This window comes from Poecilia mexicana, unplaced genomic scaffold (assembly GCF_051168715.1).
Source record: "Poecilia mexicana isolate PSO_F unplaced genomic scaffold, ASM5116871v1 scaffold_13, whole genome shotgun sequence".
NCBI classification, from domain to species: Eukaryota; Metazoa; Chordata; class Actinopteri; order Cyprinodontiformes; family Poeciliidae; genus Poecilia; species Poecilia mexicana.
The window spans coordinates 23,820,046-23,838,539 of record NW_028263382.1 but is presented as its reverse complement, the minus strand read 5'-3'; the positions used below and the strand labels follow the sequence as shown (position 1 = coordinate 23,838,539).

The following is an 18,494-nucleotide window of genomic DNA, read 5'->3' as shown; positions in this document are numbered from 1 at the left end:
GAATGCTCTGGTTGTGTTGTCTCAATCCTTTATTATCAAGGAAACATTCAGGAGTCAGCAAGTGAGCCACTGGTGGTGAAGTTGTGAAAAAACATTATTTTCTCAATAATTAAATGTTTGCAAATTAAAGTTGGGATTTTCTGAACTATCTAGTGTGATATTATGGTACTGCAATGAGAAATATAGCTTTTTTAAAAATCTCCACCAGGGGTTCCAGTATCCGCTATATGCATAGGGAGCTCTATGCATATAGCAATTTAACATGTAAACTTACAGGCAGTCCAGGCATCCTTTCAATTTGGAAGTTATCATCAAAACACAAAACTCAGACCATGCATGGTAACATTTATTCCTCACATGCAAAAAAGTACACCACAGAGATGAGAACCGTCACATACAGTATAATATAAAAAAAACAAACAGTAATAATAGAGATGAAAGGTGAACAGCTGGCTCCTAAACACCAGCACCACAGAAGAAGAAAATTCAAATGAATCTGGAGCTGTGGTCAGTAAACATGGGGAGTCTTTGGATTTTTGCTGCTTCTGGATGTTCAGATGGAGTATTAATATTATTATTATTATTATTTTTCTTTTCTGCACAGCTACGACTCAGCCTGCGACTTACATTGCTGACGTTCACTCGAGGACTTTGGATTGTATTATCTGTATTGTTTCAATTGTAAAAAGCCCTTAAATGACCATTAGAATTCAGCAAATGGCATCCAGTTAAATGCATTTTAGTTTTAATGGTGTAAAAAAAAAAAAAAAGACACTTTAATAGCTACAGAAAAACAACTCTATTGAATAATGCATCGTGATTCGTTGATTTTTATCTGAGCTTTGAAGCATTAAGCCTTTTCATATGTCAATGCAACATCTACATGACTCTAAACACAGCAATGAGTTTTCTCTTAAAGTGATGAATCCAGACAACGTGTCGTGCCATGATTTTAAGTAAGTCTTTTTTTAAATGCTATTTATTCTTAGGCAAACTCGTAGACTTGCTCTTTTACAAAAATAAGTGCGTGTCAGGCTGCTTGGCCTTTTACATGCGAAGGTATTGCATATATAGTTTTCCATATAAATACATTACATAGCCATACAAGAAGAAGGGTAAAACATCCAGTAAAAGAATGGATTTTAACAGTCAAAGTATAGCAATGTGAAATGTGTTAAAAGTTTGTAAATGTAAAAAAGACTCTGCAAAGATGGAAGGTCAGATGAAACGGTGTTTGTAATAAAGGCTTGATTCATATATGGTGCAAGACGTGCTTTTAACTGTCCATAAGGACAAAATACACACACAAAGAAAAGGGTTTAATGTGCAAACCTGTCTGTCCCTTAAGGATGGGAAACAATAACAGTCTAAAAGAAGGCAGAGTATTGGGATGTCTACATTCAGGCATGCAGTTGGTCTCGTTTTTCTTAAGTTGGAAAACAAAATGACTCAAGACAAAAGAAAGAGTTTTTCTTCCACAAACCCTTGAATTTACATCTATTCTTTTCTTTTTCTTTTCTTTCCTTTTTTTCCACCAATTGCTGACGAAGCAGCCATCCAGACGGCGTCAACAAACCCAGCAACAGTTGGGATACAAATGTTTTATAAAATCAAAACTATCTGTTCGTTCATAGATTCCTTTATCTGAAATATATATATTTTTTTCTTCCTGTGTATACTTTGAGTGCAAGACGTTCATTTAGGGTATATGAAGATTAAATGAGCCGTCTGAAGTTCAAAGACTGTATTTTAAAGGATCCTCCACGCAGACAGAGAAAAGTCCATCATTCATCCGCTTTACATTTACAAATCATCCTCTTCATGTCCAGAAGTCCATTGTTCAAACAGGAGAAATCATCCTCATCACACAAATCTGCATTCACTCCTTCCTCTCTTTTTTCGAACTCAAACAATTCAAAAGCAGGATATTCTGTCAGGCAAATGATACTGGGATCTAATGCATGCATTTTCAGTGATATATATATATATATACTTTGATCGGTTTACTTGTTGCACGACAGTCATTCATGACTCGTCTACATTTTTTGCTAACTGAAGTTAATCTTAATGCTGTAACTTCATGGCATAGAGTAGGGAATCATACTCCATATCTGTGGTTTGGCTTCAACATTGCATTTTTTTTATTTTCTCCTCGCTCCTCATGGTTGTTGGCTTAGAGCTGGAAAAGAAAGGAAGAGGGGAGAAAGAGAAAGGAGTGTTAGGTCAGTTCATACTTGGCAAACGTGCTACAGGGTGGCAGGAGATGGTGTATTTATTACATGCCACAACAAAATAATGTATGTACAGTATTCTGTTGAAGCTCTAAACTACCTTTGGTAACACTTTATTTGAAGGGGGTTGAATAAGACTGACATGACACTGTCATAAAAACCTGTCATGAACATGAATAAGCCTGCATGAATATTTATAACTGTTGTCATAAAGCGTCATTCGGTAAATTATGACACTTTCAATACAAAGTTGGCATTATTCAAAATGTCTTTGATATGACAACTTGACATTAACCAATAAATCATTACTGATATAATTTTTTTTATAAAAGTATTACTGATTGCACTTTAAAAATTAGGTAACTTTATGTTACTAAAGGTAAAGTTTAAATAGTAATGATTTATTGGCTAATGTCAAGTTGTCATGAAGACAAATATTCATGAAGACTTATTCATGTTCATGACAGGTGTTATGTCATGTTTATGACAGTGTCATGACAGTCTTATTCACCCCCCTTCAAATAAAGTGTTACCCTACCTTTTATTTTTCATTTGATGCAACATTTGAGCCACACGGCCTTGTGATCTTTTAAAGTGGGCTACTAAAAGTCTCTCTTATGGACTTTTTTTACATTTTTTATTTCTTTGGCTTTTTGTTAACTTTTTTGTCCTTAACTTTACAGAAAAACAATTTCAACATATGGAGAGTCATTCTTCCACATCTGAAATGCTTTCCCATATTATTTCACATGTGATAATTTGTGAGCTAATGTGGGAATTATCTTGTGTAGCAACATGTTAAAACATTTGCATCAAATCTTTACTGTCCTTGTCACTTTCTACAAAAGCACAACATTTTAAATAAGTAATCGACTCAGCAAATAATTTTATTTTCTAGAAATGTGAAAAGCATATCGGAAAACCTTGTATTTCTCCATGGAAGGAAATTATATTGTGCTGTTACATGTAAAACCCACCAGTTGTACTCATGTGTGGGAATCATATTGTCTTTTAACATGTGAACACATGATTTACCCATGTGGGCATTACATAGTTGTAGGCAAATGTCAGGCACACTTGGGAAAAGATGTAATGTTTATCAAAATGGAATCTATATCACACATGTGAAGCACATGTGGGAAAGTTAAATGTGAAATATTTTCCAGTTTAGTTCACATGTAGACATTTTCAGTCTACTAAACATTCGAAATGTAAAATATTTCCCCATGTTTTTCACATTATTTTACTTGGAAATTTAACATTTCACATTTTTACATGTGAAATGTTTTCCAATGTGATTCATGTGAATCTCTCAACCTACCTAAACTAAACTTTTACTGATTGATGTTGGGTTATGACAAGATCTCATCTCTAGTTTTTCCAGAGTTATTGCTAAAAACACACATCGTTCCCATGGACAAAATATTGTGCTCATTGTGAGAACTCAAAATTAATTTTCTAAGCTCGATGCAATTGGATGGGCTCTTCTGGATAGGAAAAGTGTTACCTATTCTTGTCTTTAAATTGTATTAAGTAAATCTCATGCAATGATTAGATTGTGTTGGAGTGTTGTTAAACTCTGAAATGTCTGGTCAGCAATGTTTGTGCACCTGAAAAGTGAACTGTGGTGTAGACGACGATGATGAGCAGCCCCAGGAAAATGGAGACGATGCTCAGCAGGCGAGCCAGTCGACCCAGCCTCCTGGCCCCGTCCACATCCCCGTTCTGAAGACTGTTTCTGGACTGGAACACACAAAAGAAAAAACTCAGAGCAGAATCGAGTCGTCTCAAACAATCCAACAATCCCCTCGATTTATTAATCTGGTTGTTGACACAAAAGTTTCAGAAAAAAATAAATATGAAAAAAAAAAAAAACCTACTTTCTCTAAGTAAAAACATGTCTGCGCTGCGTGATACTGTCATTACCATCTGTCTTGATGGTAGGAGTGCATCTATAAATCAACCAAGGAGACCAGTGATCGGCCAATATTTACATGTTGATCTCATTTTTAGACTGATCTCATGTATCCACCGATCTTATCTACCAAAGGTCTAAAAATCAGCCACTGTCTTCTGTTGCTTTGCTAAGAGCGAAGTTTGACTGACAGACCTGCCCACAGGGTCATGTCTAGACGTTCACAGTAAACAATCACTCCACTATTACTAATTGGTGAATTACTTGCAATTTTAGCAACATTTCAGGTGAAAAAAAATCGGTATCGGCCAAAACCGGAATTGACAGGTCAGGCTTTTTAAAGATCGATGATCTCTGATCGGCAAGAAAACTGCAATCAGTGCACCCCTACAGGCATTTCCTAGACACTGCACACACTCTGTTTACATGTCGGATTCTTTCGATAAGCTAAATCACACAGAGTTTACAGGAAACTATGCCAAATCCAGAGAATGTTCCAGCTTAACTACACCTCCTCTTCAACAGTTTCACAGTAAACTATTAATCAAGTTGATTTCCATCTTTAGAGAACAAGAGGAAATGGCAGTCCCACAGTTCAACACTGTCGAGCTGTTTAATTCTTCTACAGCCCTTTAGGGTACAATGCCAATAAAAAATTATTCCCAGCTGTCACTGGTGAAATTGTCCTTTTCAAATTGGCAATTCGGGATTGATGGAGGACTGTGCCTCGCAGAGCCAATCGGAACAGATGAGAGCACAACACTGCGAAGGCGCTGTAATTCATTTTTATGCTGTATGTATATCGCTTTATTTTCACCACAGACACGGCAACTGGGTGATTTATGTGTATGCTTGTGAGACATGATGAATGGGAAGCCTCAAGTCCTCGCTCTGCAGTTTCATTTGGGAGTCTTAAAACAGAAAAGCTTGCATGCGTAATTTCTCTGCCTTTCCCTCCCTCTTATTGTGTCGTCTGCTAGCTTCATGTGCTTTAGACTCAGGAATGCCAAGTTCATTTCAAATGTTGAATACAAGGACTGCACTAACCTCACTTATGCTCATGTCGCTCGTATATGTATGCACACATTCATTCAGAAGTGTTTTTGGTAATGTTTTTCATCTATTAATAGGAAACCCTTTAGTTTACCATTAAACCAACATTAAATTCACATAAACTAACCCCATGGACCTTTTCTGTTTGAAATAATCTGTTAAAAAAAATAGTTAAAAAAAAGATAGAAAATAAAAAAAAATCATAATGATAAAAGAAATGAGAGAAAATCATAAACAATACTGCCCTGCAGATTTACTGGCATTTCCGTTGAAGACGTATAAAAAGCTTTATGAAACAAAAACTTATGTAGCGCTTTTCAACCCTCACAGGGTTCCCAAAGATGCTTTACGATGAAATCAGTCATTTCCATTCACATGCTGATGATGGCAAGCTACAGGATTGTAACCAAAGCTGCCCTGCCCTGCAGTCTGACAGAAAGACACAACGACAGAGAGTCGAACCGGCAACCCACTGATTGCAGGGCGAACTTTTACAACTGTCGCCTTAGAGTACATCAATCCTTTCTTGCAATCTGAATCTTGAGTCTGGTGTCATTTTTGCATAAAATCATGTATGTTTCATTAATTAGCATTGTTGCTGTTAATACTTTCTGCAGTCAGGGCAAAGCATAGACTTTTATAACATATCACAAGGTAGCATTAGGCAACGCACATTAGAAATGGACTCTGTGATCTGCAACTTTTGGGGTTAATAACAGAAAAATGTCATTTTGAACATTTAGACAATTGAAGCACCAGGACACAGAGCAAAGTCATGAGGTTAAATTAAACATGAAATGTCACATTTCAGAGGTTCCACATCAAGACTTCTCTTAGGAGCTGTTCATGCAGGCTTGTCTTTGCAACACATCAGGAAATAGAACTGTTCTTCCCCCTCATCCTTATTAAATTACGCAGTCTTTTTTTTTTTGTAAGTCAATTTCCTCATTTAGATAAAGCGCTATTAAAACACTGGTTGAACAGTAATGTATGTTTCGTCGTTTGCCTCTTTCATTTTAAGAAGAAACTGTTTTTTTTTTCTTTTTTTGCTTTTCTTAATGACACTCAGGAGTGTGAGTGTTGTCTCTCTTCAGTTAATTGACACTTGAGTCTACAGAGCTGGGATTGGCTCAGTGTTAGATAGGATTACACTGCAGAAAGGCAGAGAGATAAAAGGGCTTGATGAAGTAGCTCCTGCAGGCCTCTGGAGGCGGGGGTTTCCACCACCCTGACGATGCTGCCAAGCCATCATAAATCACTGCACTGGAAATGCTGACCGGTGTTTATGCCTTCATCTATTTTCAATTGAAAACTGTACGTTTACCATAGTTTTGCACGTGCTTTGTTTGAACACCTTTCATTTCTATTAAAGCCTTCAGTTTTCTTCTTGCTGTCATCAATAGTGAGTCTGATGGTGCTGAAATAAATATCAGTTGTTGCCAGTGAGATTTTCCCTCAAATTTTCTCATCAGCATCTTTTATCTACAGCCACAGTTTGCTGAGTTGTGGCAAAGAATTAAAATGACCTCGTTGCTCAGAGGAAGCAGTCAGAAGAAATAAACAAACAAAATAATAAAAAAAAAAAAAATGCAGTGATCACATTAAAGTGAAGGCAACGAGCGATTGGAGGAAACGCTCCGAGAACTTTCTACTTCTTAATTCTCATACAGTTCTTAGTGGTTTTAATAGTATGTTTTAAGTCATTGTCATGTCGCAGATTTCAGTTATACTTCAGTTTTATTTATTTATTTATTTTACAGATGGGTCAACATTTCCAACATATGGCCTCTGATGCAGGTTCTGAGGTTTCCAAATCATGGAAACCTTTCCTGCATCACCCTGCAGTGACATATTTGGTTTATCACATCCTCTGTTCTGGTGTCCAAATTATTCAGTTTTAGAGTCGTCTATGTAAAGAACATTAAGTCAGGATTCCTAGTCTTTTTCTGCATTAACATTGACAAACTGGCCTTCAAGTTTTCTTAGAGACCAAAGGGTTCCTCTTTCTGATTGCAGATGCAACACTCATCCCAGAACCTGCTGCAGGTCCTGAGATGACACTTTAGGCTGTTTGGTAACTTCTTTTAGCATCTTGCAGTCGGCTCTCAGAATGGACTGTCTTTTATTAATCATAATCAAACACACACACACACACACCCCCACACACACACACGCACACACACACACACACACACACACACACACACACACACACACACACACACACACACACACACACACACACACACCTACACACACACGCACACACACACGCACACACACACACACACACCCCTACACACACACACACACACACACACACGCACACACACACCTACACACACACACACACACACACACACACACACACACACACACACACGCCCACACACACACACACACACACACCAGTGTCACATTCCTTTGGATCGGAGCAGCTATTTTGAATAACTGCACAGTATTCACGTTGAAAATTTGCGCCAATGCTACCGTATTTTTATTCTTTATTGTGTTTTTATATATTTTATCTATATTCTACCTTTGTGTGAATGTACTCTATTGTACGATGATAGAGGAATTTCTATTCTATTCTATTCTATTCTATTCTATTCTATTCTATTCTATTCTATTCTATCTCTGTATGTTGGTGGTTGTTTAGCACATTTTGGCGCCCTGTGATGGACAAGCTGTCACAGGGTGTCCTAGTTTGTCCACATGACTGCGTAAAGTGTTAAGATGTTAACAGACCAAAAATAAATATCACTGCTGTTTTATTACTTTTCTCCAAAATGTCTGTTTGTTTCTCATTTGAAATGTAAATAATATCAGGAAACATGAAAATGATGTATTACACTCATTTTTTTACAGTATGGAATTTGAAGAGGACTGTGAATACTTTATAGATCAATTCCAAAGTGTGTGTGTGTGTGTGTGTGCGTGTGTGTGTGTGTGTGTGTGTTCCTTTTCTTCTTTCTTTTATTTTCATCCTTTGCATGCAGAGACACACTCGTGTCTCACCTCTATGACTGCAGTGTGAAGCTACGGTACAAACTCCCGGTGGAGCCGGTATCGATCTGGACTCGCATCACGAAGGAGAGCAGCATCAGCACCTTGAATCAATGCAAGTCTCTTTCAGAAAACGCTGCTTAGTTATCCTGCTTAGAGAAAACATGTCAATGAAATAAGGAAGATTTATGGAGACAGTAACACTTCCTCTCCGCCACGACAAAATGCAGAAAAAAAAAAAAAAACCCAAAAGACAAGGAAAGGTTTTTGTCTAAGCATTCTTATTTAGGATATGCGTTTTCCTACTTGATTAATATCTTTATTGATTAGAATAAAGGCACAACTGGTGATATTGGTTTTCACAATGTGAAATCCTTCCCTTAAAATGCCTCGATTTCTCCCTGTGTGTTCACACTCGGCGCACTCTGTAGTCTGTCATGTGTTCAAGCGGAGGAAGGTGGAGGCTGGTGAGGCAGTAAGTGCTCCGTTTTTTTTTTTTTTTCTGTCTCTCATCATGAATAATGAAGAACAACCAGCAGCCTGGTGAGAAGGAGCACCGTACAAAAGAAACCATTTTTGATTATATGACAATGTCACACAATAAGTCTCCATGTGGAATCATTATTTAGTACAAAACATGATTTATTTGCATATTTTTTTACAATAGGATACACATTTTACATTGGGTATATAATCTTTTTTATGTTTATGGTGAATTGCAATGTAAGGAGAATAGAGAAATTGAGCCTGTAGAGCAGAAATGTTTCGATCTTTTGTTTAAAACACTTTTATCTGGTTACTTGGGCCTTGAGGATCTCTGAGCTGCTATTTTTGCTTTTTCTTTTTTTTCATTTCTGCCTTTTTACACCAGACTCACCATTAAAGTTTTAAACCTCTTAACACGGTCAGATGATCAAATGTGTCAGAACCGTAAAGGCGCTGCTCTTTATTGCTGCAGCTGTGAGATGCCTTGTAGCTGCTGAAAAAGCTTGTACCTTTACTTTGCTCCTGTGGTTTAGCTTCTGAGGTTAACATAAAACCTTTTTTTGTTTTAGAAAAAAAGTTTGGGATTTTGAGAAGCAGGAGATTTCTCTGTTGGCATCTTTATATAGTATATATCCAGACTCACTCAACTTCTAAGGCTGAAGCCAGGACCAGCAGACGTCTGCTGTATTTAAACTACACCAAACCCAGAAATGTAACTTAAGTTTATTCAAACAATTTAATTAATCTGTTATCACTTTGTAATTTATGTAGAAACAAATTGTCATGTACATGGGACATGGAGATTGAAGGCTTTCACAACTGATATGCTTCCCATGTGAAACATGTGCTGAAAAACACATTAAAACCTTTAGATCAGATTAACCAACATAAACTAGGGCAGTGTAAACAAGAAGCCTACATAAAACAGGGTTTATTTAAACTTCTGTAATCTTTGAACTTTTCACATCACTTCACTTTTATGCCACTTGTTCTCCAGAAGTGTTTACATGTTACATTATTCCAGTTTTCCATTTAGTGCATAAATATTCCAGAGGATTTTAGAGGAATCTCTTGTCCCTTTATGTTTAGTTTAGAAGGAAGGAAGCACCAACTAGCCTTAAGTGTGTAGTTCAGAGACTTCATAAGCATTTACAATACTTTATAATACGTTATCATGTTCCACCAGAAAGTACAGACATTTAAATCCAGCAGATGTGGCTTCACGTTGAGCCCTCTGTTTAGGAGTGTGCACAATTATGCAACCTGGTCAAATAAATGACTCTGAGATTTAATATTATTGGTAACTATGATAAATATTCATTTAGATATGGTGTCATCTTTATTTCATTGACTGTGCTTTTGTTGAAGTACAGTCAAAAATTGCATTTCATGCTCATAAAGAGTTATTTTATGACCAATAGAAAAGCAAGCAACAGAGCCAACGTGTGTGTGTGTGTGTGTGCGTGTGTGTGTGTGGGGGTGTGTGTGCGTGTGTGTGTGTGTGTGCGTGTGTGTGCGTGTGTGCTTGTGTGTGTGTGTGTGTGCATGTGGAGGAAGGACATACCCAAAATGTCTTACCAAAGTCAAAGAGTGTAAAAAGTTGTTATACCAAATGTCAAATAAAGGTATGTGTAAAAAAACTGAATAAAAAAACCTCATTAATCTGTTTTTTTTTTTTAAAAAGAAATCATATTAAAAATCCTAACTGACCTCAACCAGTAAAAAAAAAAAAAAAAAACATTACACATGTTTTATTTACAGTAGATGCAAATAACTTGTTTTTTATTTGTGACAGAATGGGTGCATCGTCGTAAATAAAAGCTTAAAACAAAAATAATTAAACTTGTTTCTACATTTGGCTTTTCACTTTGTGGTGCTCAAAAACTGCAGCATAAACTGCTTTGCAAAGTTGCCGTTTTGCAACTGCTAATAAGAAGTCATTTACCTACCCCACATGCATTATGCACAAACACATTCCTCTGGTGTAACAACATATGCAAGTCCATATTTTACAGGCATATCTGCAGAGCGTGCAATAATCCTGCTACAGTTTAGATAATTATTATCGGGATGCTCTAGTCTCGGCTGCAAAGGGAAAAAAAAACCCTATCACCTCTCCCTCTCGTATCCCTGTGATTGGCTGCACGCCTCCCAGGTTTAGTTTTCTGCACCAGAGCATCTTTCAGGAATCTAGAATGTCATTTTACAAGAAACCAGCATTTACATTTCTTTCCTTTCAATTTCTTTCAGGACAATTTATCAAAAACACTGAAATTCAACCATGTTTGTTTTTGTTAGATTCCTTGAAACTAAATGCTAAAACTTACTCCCTATTTAGTAAATACTTTGAGTACGCTTACTCATATTCCTCCATTAAATTTAGTAAGCTGTTAATGAGTCTGTGAGTCAATACAATAAACCTTTGCAAGGAAAGAGCCTTACCGTCTCACGTTAATGCTGATAACACCATTATACTGGTGACAACCTGCAAGATTGATGAACTTTGCAGAAAACTAGTTTGATACAACTGGGTGGATATTAGAAAAAAATATATACAATGAATGAAAATGAGACCACATCTGTCATAGACTACTTATTTCAAGACAGGTAAATTTTGAACTTACTTAAGTTCTAAACAAATGTAATATTTTCCTCTGCTAGCAGCAACAAGGCAGCTCAAAATGCTTTACTAGATAAAAACGAGCAATAACCAATAATGAAACAAGCAACAAACGCTACGTTTTGTCAAATCCCACAATCAAATATACACCATGTATTAATTAATGTTCCAGTTATTCTAAACAAGTGTGTTTTTTTTTTCTATCTTTAGTTTATTTTTTATTCAGGAATTATTTTTGGCTCTATTGGTCTTTATTCGAAGGAAATGACAGGACTCTTAACGTGTGGGTGTAAACGTTTAAGAAAGTTGGACATTTTCTTTAAATCTCTCACTTTTATGGGATTCAGCAAACGATAATGATAAATAATAATTAGAATTGATTTTGGTATACCTCACTGACCTAAAAAGGAAAAGGTTAGTGTGTGTTAACATCAATTTGTGGAATAAGCAAAGGGCTTTGTGTCTTTTTAAAAAGCGTACATAAGAATCTAGTTTCATCTGTAATTATCTACATCTAACGCAACAGAAAACCTCTTAGTGTGACTTTAACCAGGATCCAAGGCTGCTCATTGCACTAGCAGGGCATTTCAAATCAAGCCAGCTCTTTAAAAGCCCCTCGTTCTTCATTTGTTATTATGTTTTTGACTTTTTCAGAGTCTGGACACGTTCCTTTGACCTCCCATTGCTACTATCATTCTCTGTTAGAGGTATCTGTTACTCTTCAGCCATGGGAATGTTAGAACAGAGCGGTGAACTTACATTATAAGGCTTCATCTTGTGGTATCGGCCACATTACTGTTCATCTGATCACAACGGATGCTCCGTTATCCTGCTCTGACTCACTTGCACTTATATCTGACATCAGTGCAATTTCTCAGTCAGGTTTTTTTTTTTTCTAATCAAGTGATAGGAACTACTTTATGGCCATTTGCTGTCTCTCTCACACCCATCTGCCCTTGCTGTTTTGATCTTCCTTGGGAAGCCTGTATCTCCTTTCTCATTCCCTCAGAAAAGAGAGAGGATGCTGATGGCAGCCACAGAGCTGGCTAACTGCAGCAATCTGCCCTCTGCAGAGAAACTAAATTGACTTCCCTCACCATCTATTGAGTTAGCGGCCATCTCCAGTTTCTACCTCCTTCACTTTTCTTTCTTCTTGCCCTCTGTCAAAGCTTCTCCTCAGTACTTTCCCCATGAAGCCGACTTGTGAATGTCAGTAGGTCTGTGATGGCAGCTTGGGGAAATACAGCGCATACTGCCTAATATTGCTTTAGTGTGTAGTGGCCACATGAGTGACATTAAGGAACTAATGGGTTTCCTCCATTGATTTTGCTTTGTTCTTCCATGCATCTGAATTTGGCTTTACCACAGCAGGAGAAGTAAAAAGAAAAGACACTGTTCAGCGGCTTCAAATACCGACGTGAGAGAATTACTACAGACGGCTGTGTGAAATGTATGTTTGTGGGAATCCAGAAAGCTTGAATGAAAAGCAAAACTGGATTTGGTGTTTGGTTCAGTTTTCCCTTTTCATGTTGAGTGACTACTGAGCCCCATTGACACAAAAGCTATTGGCTTGGATTACTAAATCCTCTGACACATAATTTATACCATGATTTCAAGTAAAGCATGAAAAAATCTAAGAGTTGATTATATGTTCAGACTTATGAAATTCATTAGCATCTGTAATTTCTGTGTTAAATACTCTACAAAAGGACTGAAAAATGTACCTAACCAAAGGTATCCATCCATCCATCCATCCATCCATCCATCCATCCATCCATCCATCCATCCATCCATCCATCCATCCATCCATCCATCCATCCATCCATCCATCCATCCATCCATCCATCCATCCATCCATCAGTAGCTCATATGAACTGATATCAGTTTTAAGGTGTATTTTTTACCTGCAAACCTGAATGTTTTCATCTAATTGAGCTTGTTGGTTTTTCTATCAATAGCTTACGAAAGGAAGATTGCTAAGGAAGTGTACATAACTGACACTCATGAAAGGTACTTCTGCAATTACAAAATAAAAAGTAATTCTAAAAAATAAGACTATAACTGCATCAGGATTTCAAGTGAAAACATCCAGAGAAAAGGGGAATATACTGATTAGAGTAAACTAAACTGGTAACTTAAGGTGATGCTGAACTCATGCTGAACTCATGGTGATGCGATTTGGTCTTTAAGGTAATAATTGGAACAAGCACTGAGGTATTTACACTCCTTCACTACTTCCACTTCTTGTTTTAGGTTTCTCTATCATTCTCTTTCACCACTAGTGTTTTCTTGGATCTGCTGTGAGAGCAGGTAGGTTACTTTTTTAAACACAGGATTGCAAGGTAAAATAATCTCTGGATGAACTGTTGTACCCTGCCAGGGAATATCAATCTTTTCTGTTGCAGATAAATTAAACAGGAACTCCAAGTTTGGTATTTTATACTGTTTTGCAATAGCTGACTGACTTAAATGCTGTTTGTGCAGAATTTCATTTTTCTTGTCATGTAGATTAATTTCACATGAAGACAGAAAGTTGCATGTAGAGATCATGACTGGTAATCTTAAACATTGGTGCATGTTTATGTCTTTTTCAGTGCCAACCTGACTGTATGTGTTGAACAAAAATTAATGAATGATTCATCTGGTTTTTGTCTTTTGATATGTTTAAGAGTCTTTAGCGCTAACATTAAGTCATGTTAAAAATACCAATGACTTGATGTGTCACAATTTAAACACATCAAGGCACATTCAATTTGTGTGGGGAAATCCAATCTCACTTCCTGATTTTGGTAAAAAAAATAAATAAATAAATAAATAAATAAATAAATATATATGTGTGTGTGCCTTGTAAATCATTCACAAGTTGGCCCAAGGTTGACATATTTGTTCACTAAGTAAACAAACAAGCATCAAGAAGGTAATGGTTATCTCCAGACAGCTGGAGCAAATGTTACACATGTGCAAAGTGTGTTCCTCTCTGAATCCCTGAGCAAAATGGCTGTTCAGAAAACCGGAGTATTTTTTCTTTTTAGAAAGTTGATTGGTAGAGTGGAAAACTAAAAATTAGTGAAAAACAACTGGATACTCAACAAAACTGCTAAATATAAAAGAACACAACCAAAAAGATTAATCAAATAAATAAATAAATAAATAAATAAAGCATAAAAATGCGCGTCAGATGATTAAATAAAAAGTCAAGATGGCAAAGCCCCATTGCTAAAAGTACATTTGTTGAAGAGGTTGCAATTGTTCTTTTATGGACACAGAGTTGGAACTTCAAACACTTCATCGAAGCCAGAGAAATGAGAAAGATGGTGGCACATCAGTGTCTGACCTATTTATTTCACCCAGATTTGTTCAATCAATCAATCAATCAATCAATCAATCAATCAATCAATCAATCAATCAATCAATCAATCAATCAATCAATCAATCAATCAATCAATCAATCAATCAAAACATGACCAATAAGACACACACACTACAATAAAGAAAATTGACAAAATGTAAAGAACAGCTTAAAAAAGTAAATAAAGGGAAAATTAAGGCTTAGTAAAAAGAAGGGACTTAAAACCGTTCAAAGTGTTACATTTACAAAAAGAGGAAGATTGTTTCAGAGTTTGGGAGTCCTGTCTCATCGGCTCACAAGACGAGTCCCTCTAGAACATCTGCAGCTTAAACACATTAAAACACCAATGCTGATGTTGAATGGAAACTTTCACTGAAACAGGTGTTTCCACCAATAAACCCGAAGCACCTTGTTTACAGGCCAGTTAGATCAATGTTATGTAGTGGGCAGACTGACCCTTTAAGCCATAACCATTAAATGAACTTGTGGGCTGACATCAAAGATGTTGTTTCTGAGGTAAAACAGATACATTTTTGAAAAGTTGTTCAATGATCTTGAGCGAGAAGTGAAGTGAAGCAGGTTTCAGAAAACAGTCATACAACCAGATGTTAATCATTCAAATTAAACTGATGGCATTTTATCAGATACTAAAAGTGTTTCAGTTTGCTACCAGTTTTTCTTTCTTAATTTCTGCAAGTTTATTAAAAGCACTAAATAAATATCTCTTCATGTTCTGATTATTAACATGCTGTTCATAATGCATGTGAAAATGTTAAGAAAACATTGTAGCTTCTGAGCTTTTCTCACTTTTTTTCCACATAAAAAAGCTTAAATCTGAAGAGTAACTCCAAGACTTTCTGAATGAAAACTTAACAATGCCAAGCATTTGTCAGCTACTCCAAGATCAGTGGTTCAGCTTAGTTTCTGTAGCAGTTTTTGGCCGTAAAATAAATAAATAAATAAATAAAAAAAGTCCAACTCACCATAACAGAGTACACCAATGCGACAATGCTGACGGGCCAAACGGGGCAGAAGCAGGACAGGATGACCAGGATGAGGTAATCCTTGGGTTTGGGGGTCTCCGGCACGGTGGCGTTCCCGGTGGAGGAGCGGCTCAGGCTGGCCCTGGACGGGGAGAGGGGGGCGGCGGCCGACAGCTGCCCGATGGAGCCCGACCTCATGGCGACGCTGTGGCCGTTCTGGTCGGCCTCCAGAGCCTTGTCCCCGGCCACGTTGGCTGTGAAGGAGGTGGACATTTTCATCCCGGTGCCCCCGGGCTCGGTGGTCACCGTCAGGAGTTTCTCCGTCTCTTGTAAGTCCGCGGGCGGGGCGCCTCCTCCTCCCTCACTGCCCAGGGTGGACTTCAGGAAGTCGGTGTCGGTGTTGATGGCCATGATCCACTCTCGGGTTGTCAGAAAATGTGATTAGCAGCCTGGGAGCTTGTTATGAGACAGAGCGCTTCCACGTTTCTTAATAGAAATCAGGCTTTGTAACTATTCCTTGACGCTAGACTTAACTTTAAATAAGGAACTCCTCCTGCGATGAATGGATTTATCAATTAGTTGTTTTTTTATCTGAAACGAGGTGGGCTTTATGAGCTCAGGTGTGACAGAGACACCCACAACAAATAAAATCAATCAGATGAAAGCAAATGATTCATCCTCCTAAATCAGCATCCTTCTCCTTCGTTTCCATTCGTTGCTGGAGTTATTTCCAAAGAGCCTCGGATCATAAACCCCCTCCTCTTCTTTCTTCTTCTCTCTGATACATCCACCTATCCCGCTTAGATCCAGTCCCACTAAGATGCCTTAGGAGTATCTGTTTATTTTTTAAGTGCTTCTAAGTCTTTTTCCTTCTTTCTTTTCTCTTCTTTTTCTTTCTTTTCTTTTCTTTTTTATTTACCAAAGAAAAACAGATGTTTATCTCAAACCAGATCCAGAGAGTCCCTATCCCTGCTCTCTCCCCGCCGTCTCTCAACGCTGCAGAGGCACTATACTCTACTTGGGACCTTGTCAGCACTCCACATTTATTCTGAAGACTTCCGGAACATGAGTTCAAAATAAAAGCTGTATTTATTTTTTTATTTATTTATTTATTTATGCACGAAAAACTCCATCTCGCAATATTTTGACTAAAAATATTTTGACACTTGCATATTTTTAGTTTCCCTTTGAATCGGAATTTGAAGTTACTGTAAAGTATAAAGCAGACAAACTAAATAAAAATGCATTTTTTTTCAAATGAAATGTTAGTTTAGACAACTATAGTGTACCTACTAAGTTATATTAATACGTTTACTTAGATCGATTTTACTTAGATCACAGATAGATAGATAGATAGATAGATAGATAGATAGATAGATAGATAGATAGATAGATAGATAGATATCAGAGAGTTTTAAAAATTGAATTGAGCATTTCATGCTTTCCTAATCCTGAAATGCTCATGTTGTTGTTGCTTTTATTTTGGACCTATTATTGTCTGTTTTCCGGTGTGGACCTCGTACTTTCTTGCCAACTTGTCTTCTGTAGAAAGAGGGGAGACGCAGGGGGGAGAAGGGGGGGGGGGAGGCTGTCCACCCCCTCCTCTCCTCCTCCTCTTCCTCCTCCCCTTCTTCTCTCCCTCCCAGCATCAGCACCACTGGTTTATGGAGGGAGGCCAGCAGCGGGATTGTGCTGCTATGCAGTTTTCTCCTGCAGTTCAATGTTCCAGCGAGCTTTCCAATAGATACACTCCCGTATCATCAATCAGCTGCTTCCAAGTGGACTTTATAAACAGCCCCGAGAAATTACGTAAATGCAATTCTACAACATATGCTGCTGAGGATGAAAAGAAGATTTAGTTTAGATTAACTGAACCTTAACCCGTATGATACGTTGAAGCATTGTTTTATTCTTCCTTTTGCTTATCTCTTATCCGTCAAGAAACACCCCCGTGTGTTTGCATTGACTTGGTGCGCGGTTTTTTTTTTTTTTTTTAATGCCTGCACCAACAGATTTCCCTCTTTATGATGCACGATGCTGCATTATCACCAGCTTTATTTCTCAGGGTGAATGCCGCACTCCTCCCTGAGCGCTCCTCCCTTTAGATGAAAGGGGATTCCCAAAATGAAACTCGGCTTTCAGCTCATTGTCGAATGTTAAACGAACACATTTTACCACAGAAATTAACTATTTTCCATTGATCTTGCCATCCGTGTGATAGCATCGTTTCTCTCAAGAAACTGTGATTTAGATATGAAAAGAGGACAGCGACGGATCAAACAGCTCGTTCCTTTATAAGACGTAAAAGCTGCTGACTATCGGGAAGATCTGTCGTCCAAAGTTCAGGTGGACATGGATTTATTTGCAGCCAGAGCGCCCTCCTGTGGTGAGGCCACGTATGTGCAACTACAAGACAAAGATTTGTTTAGATTTATTTATTTACTGGTAGGTTTATGGCTTGTAGAAGTCGCTGTCCATGGTTGATAGGTCTGTTTTGCAGGCAGGAGGCTGTTAGATTACTGTCTTTGTAAAATAAATCTATTTGGTTATTTAATTTACCTCATATCGCTAGTGTGATATTTTTATGTTTTCATAATCCTAAGTGAAAAAAAACATGTACTCAAATCTAAATTGAGAATATTGCTCTCAGTTTAAGTTGAAAGATGAAGCTAAATAATCCAAATCTATGTTTTAAGACATAATCTATGTTGTCATTTAAAACACATCTGACCCACAGAGGTAATGAGTTCATTCCCAGATCTTGTTTATGGTCAGTTTGAGCTTTGCATAGGATTTTATGTTTTTTATGAAACCTCATGTTGTTATATGTAAATTTTTTAATGCTTCTCTT

General features: G+C 37.4%; 1 protein-coding gene across 1 annotated transcript; it reads right to left on the bottom strand.

Moving 5' to 3' along the window:
• Positions 1 to 3,468: 3,468 nt before the first annotated feature.
• Positions 3,469 to 16,946, bottom strand: trarg1a (trafficking regulator of GLUT4 (SLC2A4) 1a). Its single transcript, XM_088011901.1, has 2 exons — positions 15,644 to 16,946; positions 3,469 to 3,974 (listed from the first exon to the last, which is right to left on the bottom strand). Exons 1-2 carry the CDS (start codon positions 16,052 to 16,054, stop codon positions 3,804 to 3,806), a joined length of 582 nt encoding a protein of 193 aa, XP_087868027.1. The 5' UTR covers positions 16,055 to 16,946; the 3' UTR covers positions 3,469 to 3,803.
• Positions 16,947 to 18,494: the final 1,548 nt, after the last annotated feature.